The sequence below is a fragment of the Dryobates pubescens genome, chromosome 5 (assembly GCF_014839835.1).
Source record: "Dryobates pubescens isolate bDryPub1 chromosome 5, bDryPub1.pri, whole genome shotgun sequence".
Lineage (NCBI taxonomy): Eukaryota > Metazoa > Chordata > Aves > Piciformes > Picidae > Dryobates > Dryobates pubescens.
In genome coordinates this window covers 11,629,188-11,648,808 of record NC_071616.1, presented here as the reverse complement: position 1 = coordinate 11,648,808, position 19,621 = coordinate 11,629,188, and the positions used below count along the sequence as shown (strand labels likewise).

Here is a 19,621-nt window from a genome sequence, read left to right as displayed (position 1 = left end):
AAAAAGCTCGTGCATGTCCCAGCCTCATTTTTCTCCTGTTGTTCTCTTCCAGAGTTTGCTCCTAGCCAGGCTGCCAAGGCAATGGCCTGCTGTGCTGCTCACCAGCAGAGGAGTGTTTCTTTCTTTGTGTGTGTATAAGAAAGTCGGAGTGGAAACAACTGCCTGTTTCCAAAGAGACCAGATCCCTGCTGATGTCCACAACAAAGCAGGACTCAGGGTCTAATACCCTGTGAGGGTCCAGCGGGACAGCATAGCTTTGTCTTAGGAGGCTAGGGCCTGGGGATTCCTCTGCCATGCCCGCCCACAGCCAGGCTCTGCGCAGCTTGGACTCAATAACTGAGTCCAGGGTACCAACATGGAAGCTCACACCACGTGAAGTAGGGCAGTGGCAGTTCAACTGTTGGGTTTCAAATTCCTCATGTTCGGAACAGCGATCTGGATTATTCAATCTAAGCAGATTTGCAAAATCTGAAGTATTTAAACTGTTAGCACACATTGTACTACCAATGCCAGGCATGAGTGGTTGGGGCTTTTTTTCTTGAGAGGTAAAATAGCACAATCTGCTTAAAATCATAGTCTTTATGACCACTTCTAATTTGATACATGGGAGATCATGTTTCTGGGCCCCTCAGTTTAGGAAGGATGTTGACTTGCTGGAAGGTGTCCAGAGAAGGGCAACAAAGTTGGTGAGGGGTTTGGAGCACAAAGCCCTATGAGGAGAGACTGAGGGAGCTGGGGTTGCTTAGCCTGAAGGAGACTCAGGGCAGACCTTATTGCTCTCTACAACTACCTTAAGGGAGGTTGCAGCCAGGTGGGGGTTGGTCTCTTCTCTCAGGCAACCAGCACCAGAACAAGAGGACACAGTCTCAAGCTGCACCAGGGGAGGTTTAGGCTGGAGGTTGGGAAGAAATTCATCATAGAAAGAGTGATTGCCCATTGGAATGGGCTGCCCGGGGAGATGGTGGAGTCACCATCCCTGGAGGTGTTCAGAAGGAGACTTGACAGGGTGCTTGGTTGCATGGTTTAGTTGATTAGGTGGTGTTGGATGATAGGTTGGACGTGATGATCTTGAAGGTCTCTTCCAACCTGGTCTATTCTATTCTAGTCTAGTCTAGTCCAGTCTAAGCTTTTCAACCCCTGAGCTTCCAGACCCCTGAGACAACCTAGCTGGTGAGCAAGTATCACACCACTCTTAACACTGCTCTCCACTTTCACTGGCAAACCCCTCTTTTTCCTAAATTTTTTTTCCTGTTGCTGTAAACCCTATCAGAGGATCTCAAGGGCAAAGCTCACCACAGGTTGGCAACCCAGCTTTAAACTGTGCCCACATCACATTTTTCAAGATCTCCCCCCAACTCCCCTGAAAAAAAACATTTTTGAAAGGGCAGTGCTCAAATAAATCTGGGTTTTTTTCATTCTCACAGGCAGAAGTGTAAAAAAAACCCAAGCAACAAAACCCCAAAACACAGCAACATTAAAAATCAGCTGCTGTAAAATCTATGATAAAAACCCCTGCAGCTGGCATCACTATGCATAAAGCATGCATCTCCTTCAGTTCTCACAGGTCCACAGGATGTTAGGGGTGGAAAGGACCTCTGAACATCATTGAGTCCAACCCCAGTGCCAGAGCAGGACCATAGAATCTAGCACAGGTCGCACAGGAATGCATCCAGACAGGACTTGAAAGTCTCCAGAGACAAAGACTCCACAACATCTCTGGGGAGCCTGTTTCAGTGCTCTGTGACCCTCACAGTGAAGAAGTTCCTCCTCATGTTGAAGTGGAACCTCCTGTGCTGTAGTTCATATTCATTACCCCTTGTCCCATCACAAGGTGTAACAGAAAAGAGCCTGTCCCCTCCCTCTTGACACCCAGCCCTCAGATATTTATAAACATTTATGAAAGCCCCTCTCCGTCTTCTCTTCTCCAGACTAACCAGCCCCAGGGCTCTCAGCGTTTCCTCATCAGGTGGAAAAGACCCTCAGGATCACCAAGTCCAACTGATAACCCTACTCTGCACCCCTAAACCATATTCCCAAGCACCACACACAAGCGACCTTGAAAAACATCCAGGGCTGGTGACTCAACCACCTCCCTGGGCAGCACATTCCAATGCCTGAACACTCTTTCTGTGAAAAATTTCTTCCTAATGTCCAGTCTAAACCTACTCAGTCGTAGCTTTAGGCCATTCCCTCTTCTTCTTTCACTAATTACCTGTAAGAAGAGACCAGCACCAGCCTTTCCATAATGTCCTTTCAGGTGGTTGCACAGAGTGATGAGGTCCCCCCTCAGCCTCCTCTTTTCCAAACTAACCATCCCCAGCTCCTTCAGTTGTTCTGCATCAGATTTATTCTACAGGCCCTTTACAGCTTCATTGCCCTCCTCTGCATGGGCTCCAGCACTTCCACATCTCTCCTGTATGGAGATGCCCAAAACTGGACACAATACTCGAGGTGTGGCCTCACCAGGGCAGAGTACAAGGGGAAAATCACCTCCCTACTCATACTGGATGCAACATTTTTGATACAAGCCAGGATGCCATTGGCTTTCTTGGTCACCTGGGCACACTGCTTGCTCATACTCAGTTGCCCATTGACTAGAACCTCCAGGTCCTTTTCTGCCAGACAGCTTTCCACCCACACTTCCCCAAGCCTGTAGCATTGCTTGGGGTTGTTGTGATCCATGTGCAGGACCTAGCATTTGGCCTTGTTGAAGCTGATCCCATTAACACTGCCCCATCGATCCAATCTATCCAAGCAGCACTGCCCCTCTGAGGAGGAGGATTGCACAGCATGGGCAGGAGCTCCAGTTGCTGTGGCTGCTGGGGAGCCCTGTGGCAACTAAGGAGGAGCAAAGGAGGGTCTCTGAGCAAGTCATTGCAAAGAAGTTTGGGACCTGAGGCACTGGTGAACACTGTGTGCTGAATACCTGCTCTGGTTCCTCAAGTTTGTATGCATGAGGAGGGCCTGCCAGAGATGCCCCCCAGTCCTTGAGGCTCTCCACTTCCCACATGACATTCAGAGCAGGGAATTACAAACTTGCTAGCTCTTTGACCCTTCAAGTAAACCTGTGATGGCACTGTACAGGTAGTTACAGAGTAACCTGCTCACTGAACCAGGCTGCTCCTTCATCTTAACAAAGGGAACATCGCTCTGACTGAAAGGCTGGATGAAGGGAAGCCAGGCCCCTGCCTTGGGGCGCCCCCTGAAGCAGATGAAAATGTCATTCTCTGCCATGGCCCACAAACCACCCTAAAGAGATAGCCAAAAGATCTCTTGCAAGCCTGTTTTGCAAAAAGAAACTTTGACAGGTGGGTCTCTTTGTTTCATGTGGGGATAGTCAGGAATGTTCTCAAAGCAGAAATTAATAAGGCACAAGGCCACGGATTCCACAATGCAGCAAGCACAGAGTATTGCTCATGAGTACTGGTTGTCTTTACCAGACCCATGCCACATCCATACTTGATTTTTTTTAAAATGTGGCTTTATCTAAGCAGACTTCACAACCATTTCAGTGGTTTTTAAGGTTATTAATTAATCATTAAAGTCTACCTCAGGAGCTACCTTGAAAAGATTAAGAGAGTGCATAAAATTGCAACATTTCTTAGAAGATGAAGGGTAGAATGAATGTCTCATGCAGTATATGGTATTAGTGGAAATTCAATTACAGTGAAAGCAAGGACAATGCTCCACTCTAAGCTAGATGCCATCTGGATGCTTTTACATCCAAACCAACAAACAAGAGTATATACATAAAAGTTACATAATACAAAATGGAGCAAAAGTGAGGACAGAACATATCTGTCATCAGGTACAGAGCTTAAAATCATTTGGATTAAACTGCAGTTAGCTGTAAAGATTTCAACTTCATTGGCAAACTATGACTGCAAGAAACTGTTTCCAACAGTAATTGAATTATCTGAGCAATCTTGGACAGGACCGTGATAATATAAGGCACACTTTAAAACAAAGAAGGAACCTCACAGCAACCTACAAACTTGGATTTTACGCAAATTAGAAGGTAGTGAAAAGCTTTAATTCAAATTGGAAAATTGAATAATAAGTTTAAGGTAAAGAAAACCACCAGAAATCCACACCATGATGGAAAAACAAACAAATCTGTCAACTCTTTCCCAGTCCTCTCTCCTAGGACTGCAAATGAGTTCACTTAGTGGACTTCTAAGTGATTAGTAAGAGATGACTCTAAAACCGCAGGTGCCAGGCAAGTTTCTAACATCCAGATCTCAGAGCCATTTCAGTCCTGCTCTTTAGTATTCCCAGCATGTTTTGACTGCACATGCAGTTATTCTAACACTACAGCAGGACATGTACTTCCGCCCAGTCTTTTAACATTGCAGCATAATTTGCACTTTAAGCTTTCTATTGCCAGCCAAGCCCTGATCCTGCTGTTCTTTTCCAAAATATCCATCTTTGCTCTGCCTCTGCCTCAGTCACTTCAGATACCCAGAATCTTGCTGGTACAGTTTTTCCCAGTGAAGTCTGAATACCTGGTAATTTTTCAATAAACAAGGTCAAATTCTAATGCCACTTTACACAACTCAGAGAGGCACACCTCTGTATCTCAAGCAGAGTGCAATGACATACTGTAATCAAGGAAGAGATCCCCACTGCAAGTATCAGTATTATTGGGTAGGTCAGCATTTAGGGAGTTTTTGCTCTCATGCCATAACTCATAACTCATAAAGGAGAAGCCATCACCATTGCCTCACCTTCTCAGCTAACAGCTCTCGGATCTTGCTTGCCTGCAAGCGGAATTTGAAGAGCTGGGACTCCAAAGCAAGGCATCGTTTTTGCCAGTCCATGCAGCTGCCACTCTCCACTGTGACTTCTGCCATTGTGAAGTTAATCATCCATTTGGGATGTTGTCTGAGGCACTCTAAAAATCCTACAGAAGAGAAGGGAAGGGGAAAAAAGTACAATTTAAACAGGCAAACTTTTCACCCCTTGTGCCTGAATTTCCTTGGTCCATCTTACAGGACTCGTAATCAAGGCCTTTTCTTCTGCAAGGAGAGGATAAAATGGTACTACACCAAGTTATTGATATTGCCCTCTACCAGAGGTCACTCTTTTAATGGATAACAGATAAATATTTAAATAAACATTTACCTTTAGAGTGAGTAAATAATTTACTAATGCATCATGCTGTATATTCCACAAACAGCCTTACTGCCATTCCTATAGCCTTGCTCAGATGGACTAGGAGCATTTTCACTACTGCTTCCTTTGTACCAGAATGGCTGTAAAACCCTCAAATCTTACACATAACTCAGTTAACACACTTTTCATCTCATACAGATTGTGTAAAGAGGATGTGATGTATGCAGCTGTGTTCCCAAACCTTAACAGTCAGTCCATAATAGGAGTGGATGAGTAGCCATACCACATTATCCAAACAATCCTTCTGTTAAAACAGAAGGAGATCCCAGCCAGGCATAAGCCAGGGCTAAAGACAAAACATGTGAGTCTACTGAAGTCCTTGTAGATATCAAGAGAGATACACCATTCCACAAAGTGGAAAAAAATGTGGGGGTTGAAGTTGTTTTATTTTCTTACTCAGTAACTGTTTATATACTTTGTGCTCATTGTAAAAGATAGGTAAAACATTGGTAATAAGGGTCCTTAATCAAATTCAGGCATTTGTGAACACTCACAAGGAAAGTTTGTACCAACTCAGTGTGTGCAGTCCACCAGCCATCTGTATTAGGCTAAAATACCAAATGTTCACAAACCCAGAACAGTTATCAGTTCATCAGCTTCATCAAAATACTGAAATTCATACTTATTACAGGAACTTTTCACCTGCTCACAGGCAAACTTGGTGCTTTTCTGAACTGGGAGCAAAGTAACAGACCAAGACTTGGGAGAGAACAGTGAAGTCACTCAGCCTCATTGCCTTTACATATGCCTATGTAGGTGGGAAAGCTTAAGATGCCCCTCTAGTTGTACTCACTTACCAAGACACCTGGCTCATATTTTGCACAGAAGAGACCTGAGTTTCAAGTCACCTTAAGAGTATACATGATAGTGTAATTATACGTAGCACAGCAAGCCAAGTTATTCAGCTATAATCTTGCTGTTCTGACTTAAGGAAGACACATTTCATACCCTTTAGCAAGAAGCATTACCTGTGAATTATTTTATATACAGGTTGCTTTGTTCAGTAATAGAAAGTTTTCCAGGCAGTGAGTTGCCTGCCTTTCCAGTGATTTGCGAAATGTTATCCAGTTCAGAAGGTAGATTTAAGCCAAACAGGGAAATGGCACACTCATGTCTGGTAAACTCATCACTGAAAACACTGGAAGAAGAAGGAAGACCAGTATTCTACAAGGAGCACACCTACATTTCTACAGAATAGAAGAAGGAAGACCAGTATTCTACAAGGAGCACACCTACATTTCTACAGAAATAGAGAGGCCATCCTTTTCCACAGCCCAGTCCAGCATACAGACATAATCTCTAGCCCTAACACCCTGACAGATATTTAACCAGGTTATCTTTGGCACACTTCACAACACTGTAAGTTTTGTGTCTAAGGTAGTGCTATTGGTCCTTCTCAAGCCAAAAGAGTGTGCCAAATCATTGGAAGGATCCTACAACACTGCAAGTGTGGTTACAGCCAACTTTGTTCTGGACATAATCATTTGGCTCTCAAACAAAATTCTGTTCTCTTTTGTGAAGGTATATTTTAGTCTATATTCACAGAGTTTAAGTTTAAAGAGGACATAAAAATGAATGGGATAAACTCTAATGGCACAAACTATAACGAAGCTGATTTGCCACACAGCTGATGCCAGAGCAAAAGTAATTTCCTCAGATAGTCCATCCCTTCTGGTTGGACAAAAATACCCCATTCTGAATAGGAAAACCAAGATTGGGATAGATGTCCTGAATCATGAAGTCTTATTCATTCCCACTGTAGACATCTGTATGACATAGCCCTTCCCTAGAGCTGTGCAGGTAGTTTTGCTCCCACTATTTCTGTTCTGGAATGTCACCCCTTTAATGAGCTGCCTTCTAGTTGACAGCATGAATATGATACCAGCTTGTATCTGTTCATTCTTGTAGATTATTGACATTCATCTTAGCTATTTTTTCCCTCCTTCATATTTATTGATGTCAAAAGCTTCTCCTTAAAGACCTCATTTACAAGAAAAGCTCACCACCCTTCCTCTGCACCTGTTCCAGCTTCAGTGCACATCATACAAAAGAGCTGAGTTTCATCTGTCTCACTCTCCTTCACAGACATGGCTGGACCACAACTGCACCTGAAAGGCAGCATGCAGCTTCACTGAAGCCTTGTGTAAAGGCATTTATTACTTCTCACTCTCGCAGGGAATACCCCACCTGGTTGCATTTGCTTTACTCAAGACAGTCATGAACTTGTTGGCCTGGATCCAGAGGAGAGCCACAAAAACCGTCAGAGGTCTGGAACATTTCTTCTATGAAGAAATGCTTAAAGAGCTGAGGTTGTTCATCCTGGAAAAGAGAAGGCTCCAGAGAGGCCTTATTGTGGCCTCTCGGTACTTAAGAAAAATAGGGAAAATCTTTTTACCATGGCCTGTTGTGATAGGACAAGATGCAACAGTTTTAAACTAAAAAAGGGCAGATTTAGACTAGATGTAAGGAAGAATTTTTTTACCATGAGGGTGGTGAAACACTGGAATGGGTTGCCCAGAATGGTGGTAGATGCCCCATCCCTAGAAAGATTCAAGGTCAGGTGGCACAGAGCTTTGAGCCACCTGATCTAGTTGAAGAGGTCTCTTTTCATTACAGGGGGATTGGACTAGATGACTTTTAAGGATCCCTTCTAACCCAAACCATTCTGTGATTCACAGATGAGCCAACAGAACTGGAACAGAAGGTTATCAGCTGGCTTTGCCTTTGCGAATGGCAGATATGGGAGTGCAAGTGGCCCATTATAATGACACTGGAACAAAGCACAAGTCTGTGTGAGATCTCCAAAAGATCAAGAATCTCTGTACCACAGACTTTAACAAGCCCAGAAATTGATTAGTATATCCAAATCTTTTCTTCCTCTGTTTCTAGATACTGCTCTCCCAGGTTTTATGCCTACCTTATTACTCCTTCCAATATGTGATTTTACTTTGTGCCATTACAGTTTGTCCCATCCTTACTAATCCACTGGAACAGTCAACTCTTCCAGTAAAACACCTACTTTCTAACACCCCCCCTTAAGGACAGTGTTGTCACATTCTTTTTTTGTCATTTCTTTGTCTATCTTATAATTCTTCTAGCAATCCCTTTTTCCTCTACCTCGGCTAGTGAATACCCCATGTGTCATCATATCAAATGATTTCTGAAGGCCAGAGATTAGAATTGTGGTTTTTTTTTTCCTCTCTCTTGCAAAAACCTTACCCTTTCCCCAAGAAAGATACTGTATCACAATGTCTCACATTTACCCCTAAATTATTACTTTATTTACAACTTCAAATTTATTCTACATTCCCATTTCCTGCTAAATGCATCATTCCTTCTCCCCCACTCTCCTAAATATATAAAGTACAGATGAACTGCTTAAGTTGCAGTATCAACAGATGGACTTTAAATCCTTGCTACTGAACCTGCCATTTTGCATGGTTTGGTTTGGGTTTTGTTGTAATTCTCAACCCTCTCAATGCACTAAGTTCTTTGATCCCCCCCTCCCCTAGATATTAGTCTTTTCCATATCCATATCTTTTTTTTCCCTTTGGCACATAAAGAAACTGAGGCTCAGGTTCAGTATTCTTATTTCAGGAGCTTGTAAATAGGAGGCAGCCACTTTTTTCACGCAATCTGAGATTTTCAAAGCTTCATTCTTAAATGCATACAGACATTTCTTAAAGAGCAGCTTGATTTTCAGTGTTAAGCATCAAACAACTTACACTGAAGATAATGGGAGCGACAAAGCCCTTAGAACTTACTGAGGATAAAAAGACTGAAGCAGCTACTAAACACAGATATAAGACTGTATATTTGACTATAGCTGTAAGTTTTGATCAGCATTTGAGATGGTTCTGACAATAAATATATTTCTCCAGATGTAATTCTGATGAAGGTAAAAATGACACCAGAATGGGATTTTTGTTTGTTTGTTTGTTTCTTAGACCAGAATCAGATAATATCTCAGAGGCTGGCTGGTTCAGACTAGAATTCAAAACACTTCAGAAACTTTTTATATATCCACTCAAAAAGCCTCCTGAGAATAAAAAGCAATTAATCAATGTGAAGAATACAGGTGCTGATATAAATGCAAATAAAGCGTTCACAGCTTTGTTCATTCAGTGCAAACAATGCAGACAAGTGAAAAAGTATTTCTGTGTTTCAGATGTGTCTCCTCAGCTCGGGAATCAGTTTACACAGGCTGTTAACAGGGGATTCAGTCAGTATGGAAGGAGTGCTGCTCTTAGCACCTGTCAGTAAAATGCACCAGACCCTGCCTAAACACCAGACCTGAATACTAACGTTCGGCTACCATCTTATTACAAAAGGAATTTGTAGAAATGTGGTAAGCGTAACATATGAAAGGAGAGAGATTTCCTCCCATGTCACTGCATCAAAACCAAGAGGGTCGGGTATTATGGACGACAGTCAAAGCTCAGTGTGGAAACCCCGTACCATTAATTCTCTGCCCTTAGTCACCTCACTTTCCATTTCATAACCAGCTTCACTCCACAGTTTTTTAACCCCGAGGCAGTTAGAATGTTGAGCCACACAGTCATTTCCCGTTCACAAATGCAGCCTGGGATGTGCAGAGCATGGGGAAAAAGTAACACGACAAGCTGTGAGCAGGGCAAGGCTTGGCATGGGCCAGAGGGAAAAAAATGTTTAAAAACCCCATCCCGCTACATTAGTGCAGGTGGCGTGACTAGTGAAAAATGCCAAAAGGCAGGAAGAGAGCTTCTGGGTTTATCATTCAGCCTCCAGAGGTCTTCCCCACCACACCTGCACACCTTGGCTTACCAGAAAGACAGAAGACACCACAAGACTTAATTACTCTTTGGCTGCACATTTTCCCCTTGTGTGGCCGTTCGCCCCCCGACCTTCTCCATGTCTCAGACCCGAAGGCAAACCCATTGAATGTAGCAAACCTCGATTACGTATCACCCCCAGAACGCTGCCGTCGCTCACCTTTAGTGTCACCTTGAGGAAGGAAAGGAGGGGGCAGAACGGCTACGATAGTCAACCCCGCACAGACCAGCCCTTTGAAGACAACTCCTCGGCAGCGAGGAGGGGGCCCGGGCTGCCCCGCTCACCTTGGCCAGCATGGGGATCTCGTCCCGGCGAAGCGGAGCCCGGTGGTGACAGGCGCAGCCGGCGGCGTCCGGAAGCTCCCGCCCTGGCGCGGCCGCGGGGAGCGCGGCGGGGCTCGCCCTCGCCGCCGGCGACTGCCGGGCGCAGGGTGGCAGGCAGGTGCCCAGCGCGGCTTCTGTCCGATTCAGCACTTTCCCATTCTCTCTCCGTTTTCCTTCGAGCGGGAGAGCCCAGCTCAAATATCAGAGCCAGCCCTCCCGAGGAGTGCAGGAACTGACATCACCCGCCCCGGGCTTTTAACCCCTTCTCGGGCTCGGCGGCGAGGCAGGTGAGGCGGGCAGCGCCCTGCTCCGGGTGCCGGAGCGGCCCGGGAGGAGAAAAACCCTGGCGGAGACAAACCCGCGCAACCCTGCAGCCTCAGAATGGATCGTTGCTGACGGTTCACCTCGGGCCGGTCTCGCCGCGGCCGCCTTGAGGGCCTGTCCGCTGCCCCCTAAGGCGGGAGCGCTCCTGCTGCCCCTGCACCGGGCAGCCATTTTGTCCCGCCAAGCGCCTTCGGGCAAAAGCTGAGCGGGGTTGAAGCCCCCATCTCGGGCAGAGCTCCTGGCGGCTGCAGGCTTCTTCCTCGGGCACACCAAAGCGGCAAGTGTTGATGTCCAGTCTTTGTCTCCTGAGATTCACCTTGCAAGTCCACCAGCCTTCAGAGCTGATGTTCCCAAACTGGCCCCAGCCCTGAGGGCGCAGCCGTGTTTACTGTAAAGGAGCAAGGCTGGGAGCTGGCATCCACAGTCATGCTGCCCTCATCTCCCACCTGCAGCCCTCAGTAGCCTGTGGAAATTGAGGCTTCAGCTGGTGCACCCTTCCCTGATTGTAGGCAGCCCCAGGGCACTGGGTTGGTGCCAGGACAGAGATGAAAACCCAGTCACTGTAATGATAGCTTTCCTGGCCACAGGACACCATCCTGCCCCACGTTCTTGGACCACCGTTTATGCAAAGTGGCTCACACAAACAGGTCTTCAAGCATTTCTCTACCTGCCAGTGCAGAAAATACTTTATTCAGGCACAGAGCCACCACCTTCTGAGCAATTTTACAAGCAGCAATCCCATATATGCATATATATTGACCCACCTGGAGTACTGCGTCCAGTTCTGGAGCCCCTATTACAAGAGGGATATGGATGTGCTGGAAGGTGTCCAGAGAAGGGCCACGAGGATGATCAGAGGGCTGGAGCACCTCTCCTGTGAGGAAAGACTGAAGGAGTTGGGGCTGTTCAGGCTGGAGAAGAGAAAGCTCTGAGGTGACCTCATTGTGGCCTTCCAGTATCTGAAGGGGCCTACAAGAAGGCTGGGGAGGGACTTCTCAGGATATCAGGTAGTGATAGGGGGAATGGAATGAAGCTGGAGGTGGGGAGATTCAGGCTGGATGTGAGGAGGAAGTTCTTCACCATGAGAGTGGTGAAACCCTGGAATGGGTTGTCCAGGGAGGTGGTTGGGGCGCTGTCCCTGGAGGTGTTTAAGACCAGGCTGGATGAGGCTCTGGCCAGCCTGATCTAGTGTGAGGTGTCCCTGCCCATGGCAAGGGGGTTGGAACTAGATGATCCTTGTGGTCCCTTCCAACCCTGTCTGATACTATGATACTATGATATTACCTGTGTTATTCAAGCATAGCTCACTGCCAAGGAAGGCTGGCAGGGGGTGTGTGCAGAGCCTTGCACTACCTGCTGCTGCCCTCTGTTGCAGGCCAGCCTCTGCCACTCTGGGCTGGCTGAGCCTGCCCAGTGTCCCTAAATATTGAGCAGACTAAGGGAGGCACATAAAAGCAAAAAGGGACTGGAGAAAGACCATGAAAGGGCTGCAGGACCAAATGCTCTCAGGACATTGGGCCTTAGGCTGATGTGTATCAAAATGAAAGGTCATTCATTCTGGTTCAGGTTTATCAAATACTTGTTTCTTACTCTATCATCAGGCACATTACTTCTGCCAAAGTTACTTAAAAAAATTCTCAGTGAGGCTCTCCTCAGTGAAGATAATAACAGTCATATTGACATGAGACATGGGGATGGGCAAACCTCATGAATTTCAACAATGCAAGTGCAAGGTCAAGCACATGGGTAGGACAATCCTATGAACAAAATCAGGCTGGGTGATGAGTGGAATAAGAGCAGCCCTACAGAGAAGGCCTTTTGGGTGTTGGTGGATGAGCAACAGAATATGAGCCAGAGAGCCAATTGTATCCTGGGCTGCACTAAAAGGAGTGTGACCAGTAGGTCACAGGGAGTGATTCTGTCCCTCTGCTCTGGTGTGACCCCACATGGAGTACTGTGTCCAGCTCTGGGGCCCTTAGCCTAAGAAAGACATAGACCTACTTATGTGGCTCCAGAGAAGGGCCATAAAGATGATCAGGGAGATGGAGCACCTCTCCTATGAGGACATGGTGCAAGAGTTCAGATTGTTCAGATTGGAGAAAAGAAAGCTCCAGGGAGATATCCTAGCAGATTTCTAGTACTTAAAAGGGCCTACAAGAAGGATGGGGAGGGAATCTTTATCAGGGAGTGTACTTGGATCGGACAAGAGGTAATGGTTTCAACCTGAATGAGGGTAGATTTAGATTAAATACTTGTAAGAAATTTACTGAGAGAGTTCTTTACTGTGAGTGTGGTGAGACTCTGAAACAGGTTGCCCAGAGAAGTTGTGGATGTCTCCTTCCTGTAAGTGTTCAAGGCAAGGTTGGATGCTGCTTTGAGCAACGTGGTCTAGTGGGAGATGTCTTTGCCCATGGCAGGGGACATGGAACTAGATGATCTTCAGGGTCCCTTCCAACCCAAACCATTCTGTGATTCTATGATTCCATGTATTTCTCTGGCTAATTTGCATGTACCTTTCACATGACCTGCTTTGCCACCATGAAAAGTGGGCTCATTTCCTCCAGAAAGTGAGTGTAGCTTGTTGGGGAAGGGCTGCACCAAAAAGATGGTGTATTGAGTGATTATGTGAATCCATGAATGCTCTGAAACTACTTTGACTCTTGTTGAGACTACTCACACAAAACAGGGCAGCCCTATTTAAAGGGGACTTCAAACAATCTATGGAGAAGGAGGTTGGAAAACTGAACAAAATCATCTCCTAGTAGTGTAAGCAACACAATTCATTAGGCATGGTTAAACAAGATCTAAGATGTGATTGTCTGGCTCACAGATATTGCCTGATCTGAGAACTGATGCTTATTAAACATTTGTTGTAAACTCTTTCCTCACATTTCACTTGTGTCTCGGCAGGGAAACGATGGGTAGCAAAATAACTTACTATGCACAAATGAAGACTGAAGTGATGAAGTGGTGAAAATATAGACATGTAACTAAAAACATAAGATCAAGATTTGCAGTGACTAAAGGCAGACTCTGAAAGCTTTATCTTAATATCCAAATAAGAAGTCAGATTTCCAAAGACTCCGTGGACGTTGCCGTTCCCTAAAGATTGTTTCACTTTAAGATTTTTCATCTAGTTTCACAGGAGATTGGCTGAATGGAGCTACCTGTTCCTTTATAGCTAAAAGACAAAGCATGCATTACTGAGCTGGTTCAGGCAGAGATGTCTAGGGAGCCACACGGTGATGGGCAAAGACTGAAAAGAAACAGGCATCTGGGGAGGAGCTCTTCCATTCGGCCAGCTGAACAGGGAGAGGCAGGAGTACAGGCAGACATGGAGCTGGCTGTTGGGATGGTGTCACCCTAAGAGATTTCTCCATCAGTTTCTAGTGGAAGGGACTCCACTTGCCTACAGTCTGTACGCTGTGTGTGAGCCTATATTAATCATTACTCCCAATGATCAAGGAACTGTAATAAATAACCAGAACCAACATGATTTGTGGCTCTCTATAGGTATTTCAGAGGGCAAAAGGTAGCTTTATGCTTTACAGAGTCACCTCCTGAACTGATGCTGGCCAAACACAAAATGGGGCGAGGAGCTATTCCCTTCATGCTTCCCATCCAATATTTCTTGATGTGAATTTTATGAGGTATTTTTATTCTTCCTTTAAAGGCACTGGTCAAGTTCTCTCATTTGCACCAGCAAAGCCAACAGGGTTGTATCACTCCCTGAAATGTCAGTCTGGCCTTACGGTTTTCCCAGGCAATGAAGCTTGACTGCCAGGACATTCCTCAGCCACTGAACTTTATACAAAGTACCTCCCAAAGAATTGCCTGCACACACCTTGCTTTAACTCTTGGAGACCCAGAATCACATCAGCCTTCACACAACTACGTACTGCCATTTATTTAATCAATTATTCCATAGAGCTGTGCCTCCATAGGCCCTTCTGTCATTTCTCTTAACAAATTATTGAACATTTTTTAATTGAGAATGTGGCTTCCACAAACAAAAAAATAGTTTTGACTTCAGAGGGAGAAGGTTGTAAAACCAGACAGAAATATCTCACATTTCCCATGTGATTTCTCTTGGCAGTTATCTTTAATATGTCTGCTCAAGCATGCTAAGTTAGGTCTTCACAATTCACAGACAAATCTTTCAGCAAAAAAATAAAACTTACTACAAACAGCAAATATCTTACTGACAAACAAACTCTCTGGTACACCCAGAAGAACTAGCTTGGCACTGTTAGATTATCCTTATCACAATATAAGCACAGTCTGCTTAGTTAGGAACACCACATCCAAGACACCTAAATAGATGGACAAAATGATAAAGGAGAACAAGGTGTCTGAAGATGAGGACAGAAAAAACTTTCTCTACTAGGCAAAGTTTTCATAGTCCTGCAGGTGGCAGAGAGCATTGCATTCCAGAGACAGTGATGCTGAAAACTTACCAAAGGGGCAGGGATGCCAGCCAGACTGAGTGCCACTGAAAGTTCAATCCTAGGGGGCAAAAAGCCTGCACAACACCAAGACAGTACCCTGAAACACCTGTTCGGGATACTTTTCTCTCTCCACAGGGAACTTGGGCTTCATATCAGAGCTCTGTAAATTCTACCTATGTTAGAAGCCTAAAGATGTTGAAAATGGCTTTTGTACCTAGTTCCTTTATTCCTCCTGGGCTTGCAACATGCAGCTAGACATAACACAGAACTGCAAACCCCTGCCTTGCTTTGCTTCTTATCAGCAATGACAAGCTCATGCAGCAGAAAATTAAACTGGCGGCTGTGCACCACCTCACTGCATAAACCAGTTGCTCGTGGGAGGACCCAGTGGGAGGGCCAGGAAACCACTGCCCTCTGATACTTTGTCAGCTGGGTTTCAGTGCCTTACGGTCATCTCATCACACTTAACACACAGAACATAAAGACACTTGTGTGTACTGTTGAAGGCAGAACTTGAGTTAAAGCATATGTTTTTTATATACCGTCTTGACTGGCACAGAGGAAAACAAAGGAGAATTTCTATTTTCCTTAGGGAGTCATACCAGGGGTAATTCCTATGTTATTCTCAGTATTCATAGCTCATGCTTTATTTCATCTCTGGATTTCTCCAATTTCGGCCTCCACATACCAGATTGCATTAAGTCTTTTTCAGCTAGATTAAAAAGTCATCAACTATTATTGAAGTAGTCTGTGACAAAAAACTTAACTGTCTCTTCTATAAACTACACAGCTTTACCATCTCTCACAATAATTGATGTTTTCTAGTGCTTGTAGTCTCATAGGTTTATTTAGATCATAGAAAAGACAACTGGAGCTTAGAAAGTAAACTTGGGGTTGTTCATCAGCCTGCTTATGTGTGCCTGTTAAAGTCCTGTTCCAGAGGGGAGAAGAAAGGAGGATGGCATGTGGGAGTCTGCAGGCTGGAGAAGGAGAATAGTCTGCAAGTGTATTAGTTTTCTGTGATATCTAACATTGGCTGATATGCAGCTCATAAGGTTCCCACATACCACAGCATGCTTCCAATCTTTTTCTGAGTCCACACACTACAGCAGTAACTGCTGTGCAAGTGATGCCATACACAATGTATCTCACAGGTAAACTGTATCAAGCCCAGATGATGCAACTATGCAGACAGTGCTGGCTCAACAGCACTTGCAAAACTGAATATTGCTGCTAGCTGCTCCTGCCAAGAAAACATAGAGGCATAGAAAGAGGGGGAGTGGAGCTGGAATAAGGTGTGGGAAGGAATCAGGGAGAGCCCTGGTAAGCTGAACCTGTTGTTCCTGCAGCCCTGGTTATATGAGAGATGGCCACAATTCTTCTGCTGCAGGGGAGAATCCATACCCCTTGACCTCTCCTTGAATGGCAGCAGCAGGTCTGGACTCCCAGGAGCATAGTTCAGGCAAAGTAGGCAGCAGTCCATGGTCATTTTGCTTCCTCAAAGCTTCCTGTGAAATGCCAGACAAATATTTATTTACAGAGCTGGTTCTGGAAGCACAGTGTAAAAACCTGCACCAAGGAAAGGGAACCAAACCATGGGGGAAGCCAGGAACAGAATACAGATTGCTGGTCTGAATTCTCAGTAAGTAACAAATGAAAACCTGCTACCCTCTGGAAAGCAGCAGCAGTGACAGAATGGTCACCTCAACCTAGTTCTTAAACATTAGCTGTCTGAGGGGCATGTGAGTACTGAGGAGGCAATGGTGTGTGCTTCAGGTTGGCCGAGGAGTTCCATGGCAGAGCATAGCCCTCTGTTACTGCTATAGTTGACTATAGTTCTGCATCCACCCATCACTGCAAACAGCTTCTCAGCAAAACAAGTGTCAGCCCCAGAAGGGATCATGGGGAGTGAACTCATGTTTGATCCCCACTAGAGCTGTGAGAAGAGTTGCTGGATGGAAGAGGTTTCACCAGGTGAAGGGGCTATCCGTGTCCCTGCTGTACCCCTTTGGCAGAGCTGAGGGAGGGAAATTCCATTTCCAGAATTGTTAAATCGTTAAATCAATACTTTTGAGTAAAGTAGGTCCCAGCTTCCCTTCTGTTTGAGTGCTGATCTGAGAACTTCATGACGGGCACCTGGGGTAGCTATGTGGTCAGTGCAGGAGAGGCTGCACAGGACATCATACTTTGATGTAGGTTCCTTGTGTCTCCACAACCAGTAGGATGGCTTGCTCTGACTGAGAGTGGGGGAAAGAAGACACTAGTAAGAGATGGTGCGAGTCTGTGGGAAGGGTTTTGGCTGCCTTCCTAGTCTTGCACTGAAGTCATGCTTACAGTTGCCAGATGTCAGGATGGGGTGCGGAGAAGAATATGGTTACTTGCCATTCCATTGGACTCCTAATTGCAGAGCCTTCATTGTTGGAACCATTGTTGGAACCAGTGGGCAGGCGGTCCTCCATGGGAGTGCAGGAGGCAGGCTATGTTAGCTGGACAGGTTTTTGGCTTCTTTCCTGGTCTCACACTGGAGCCAGGCACATAGCTCCCAGATGTTTGTGATGTCTGCTCTGGGATCTTTCAGGCTTGTCAAGGCAATGTATAAAGGGCAGAATTATTTCGCTCCCACTTGGGTGGTGGAAATGTCAAGAGTCCTGACAGAGATCCCTCTGCTGCTTCTTCTGGGAGGGGTCATTTGCAGGTGATCATCCTTGGAGAGGACTCCATCTCTCCACAGGCAAGATCCCCAGACAAAGTACTCTGACAACAGCGGTTCCTGAACTCCCCCACCATGACCCTGTTTCTGATAGTCTCCAAGGTGATTCACAAAAAGAGCAGAAAAGCACAGATCTCTTTTGGAAGACAAGTAATAGGATGTGATAGTGCCTGTGGCTGGGCAGGGGGGGTGACCCCGCTTTCATACTGTTAACTGAGTTCTGAGGTCAATCTTTGGGCTTGACCCACCTCCAGTTGGCAAGGAAAGCATTGCTGTACCATTCCCAAAGAGCTAGTAGCAGCTCAAAGCAGTAACTCCTGCTTATAGGTGTTACAAGCTGTCAGGGGAAATGATATTGTAAATTGGTTTTAATGGACATCACTGGCAAGTGATGTCAGCAGGCAGCCTAAGCAAACAGTGTCTGACAGCAGTTTGACTGGATAGGGTTAGTAGGAAGCACTGATGAGGAACCCAGGATATGCCACTGTATGGTTCAGCGTCCAAGCACACCCAGAGAGATATGACATACAGAGAAAGGATGCACAATGCTTTCTTTTCTGTCATGTCTAAAAACACAGGGACAAAATCTCAGACCTTTCCTCTAGTTCATAAACTATCCATGTGCATCCATACCACCACAGTATTATGTTCCCAGGACTTTACCTGCTTCCATGAGGGTCTCACCTTGCCACCTTTTCTGTTATAAAAGACGCAAGCATTACCCAACACGCTCCTCCCCATGCAACTGGATGGCACCTGCCTGCTTGATACCCACCCACTCCCTTGCATGAAGCAACAACTGCCAAACAGCACAGCTGCCAGGATGAAAGGACATGAAGGGAACAAGTAGAGGGGTGACTATTTTCTGATACAGTTCAAGATTGCCAAATAAAATCTGCAGGAGGGGAAAGGTAAAAGTGATAAATGGTAAGCTGGCTTTCAAACACAGCCAACAAGCGTCTTAAAAAGGGAAACTAGTTTTGTGTGCCTCCATCTCTGGGCAAAATGTTCTTGGCTTGGTTTCAAACATGCTGGGAAATTCAAGGGTTGGGTATCTCTGAAAACCAGCCCTAGGGTGCCTGCAACAGGGTGACCAGAAAAAAGTGCCAATGTTGAATATTTTTTTTCCCTATCAGTGAGCACTCCCCAAGAGGCTCGGGGATTTATGCAGAACTTGTCTTTAACTCTGAGGCAAAAATTCACATAAGACTTTGCTGTAGATTTCAATGATGCTTGGATTTCATTATGCTGACTGCTGCCATATGAAAGACTGCCACCCATTTCTTCATGCTCTGCTCCCTTTCTCACAGTCCTGTGAGCCCCAAAAGGAGCTTCTGAAGTCGAGGTTGCTGTCCAGTCTCTCCCTCTGTCAATGACAGCCTCCCCTGCCTTAGGGCAAGCCCTGTAACCACAGTCCTGGTGTAGAGATGTGCTGTCTCCTTGTGCCCTCAGAAATGCATGCCAGGATGCAGAATGGAACTAGGCAGACAGCTAATTAAAACAGCCCGAGCAGTCTCACCACAAAACTGACCACCTTCTGCAAGGGATGTCACGGGTAATTTTTAATTATTTGTTTAATTAGTGTTAATTGCACACAGTAGGAGGTCAGAACACAGCCTGCAAATGCTCATTTGGCTGTGAAGCATGATTTCTCCAGCCATTCTGTAAACTGATTGAGAAGCAGGAGAAGCATCTTGGCATCACTCTCATGGTGTCAGTGGGGCAATGAAACTCTGGGGATTTTTTTCTGAAACAGAGAGAGGAGTAGGATAAGAAAAACAGGAAGCTCAGCCGGGAAGCCACCAAGGGGATGCGTGGGCACCCTGCCC

General features: G+C 45.6%; 1 protein-coding gene across 1 annotated transcript in view; it reads right to left on the bottom strand.

Moving 5' to 3' along the window:
• The window catches only part of PLEKHH1 (pleckstrin homology, MyTH4 and FERM domain containing H1), a 54,186-nt gene extending 43,645 nt beyond the window's left edge, over nucleotides 1-10,541 (bottom strand). The window contains exons 1-2 of the mRNA XM_054161610.1: nucleotides 10,272-10,541; nucleotides 4,728-4,903 (exon numbers count right to left, since the gene is read on the bottom strand). Coding sequence (XP_054017585.1) covers nucleotides 4,728-4,868 — 141 coding nt within the window. The 5' untranslated portion in view covers nucleotides 4,869-4,903; nucleotides 10,272-10,541. The remainder of the gene's footprint in view (nucleotides 1-4,727; nucleotides 4,904-10,271) is intronic.
• Nucleotides 10,542-19,621: the final 9,080 nt, after the last annotated feature.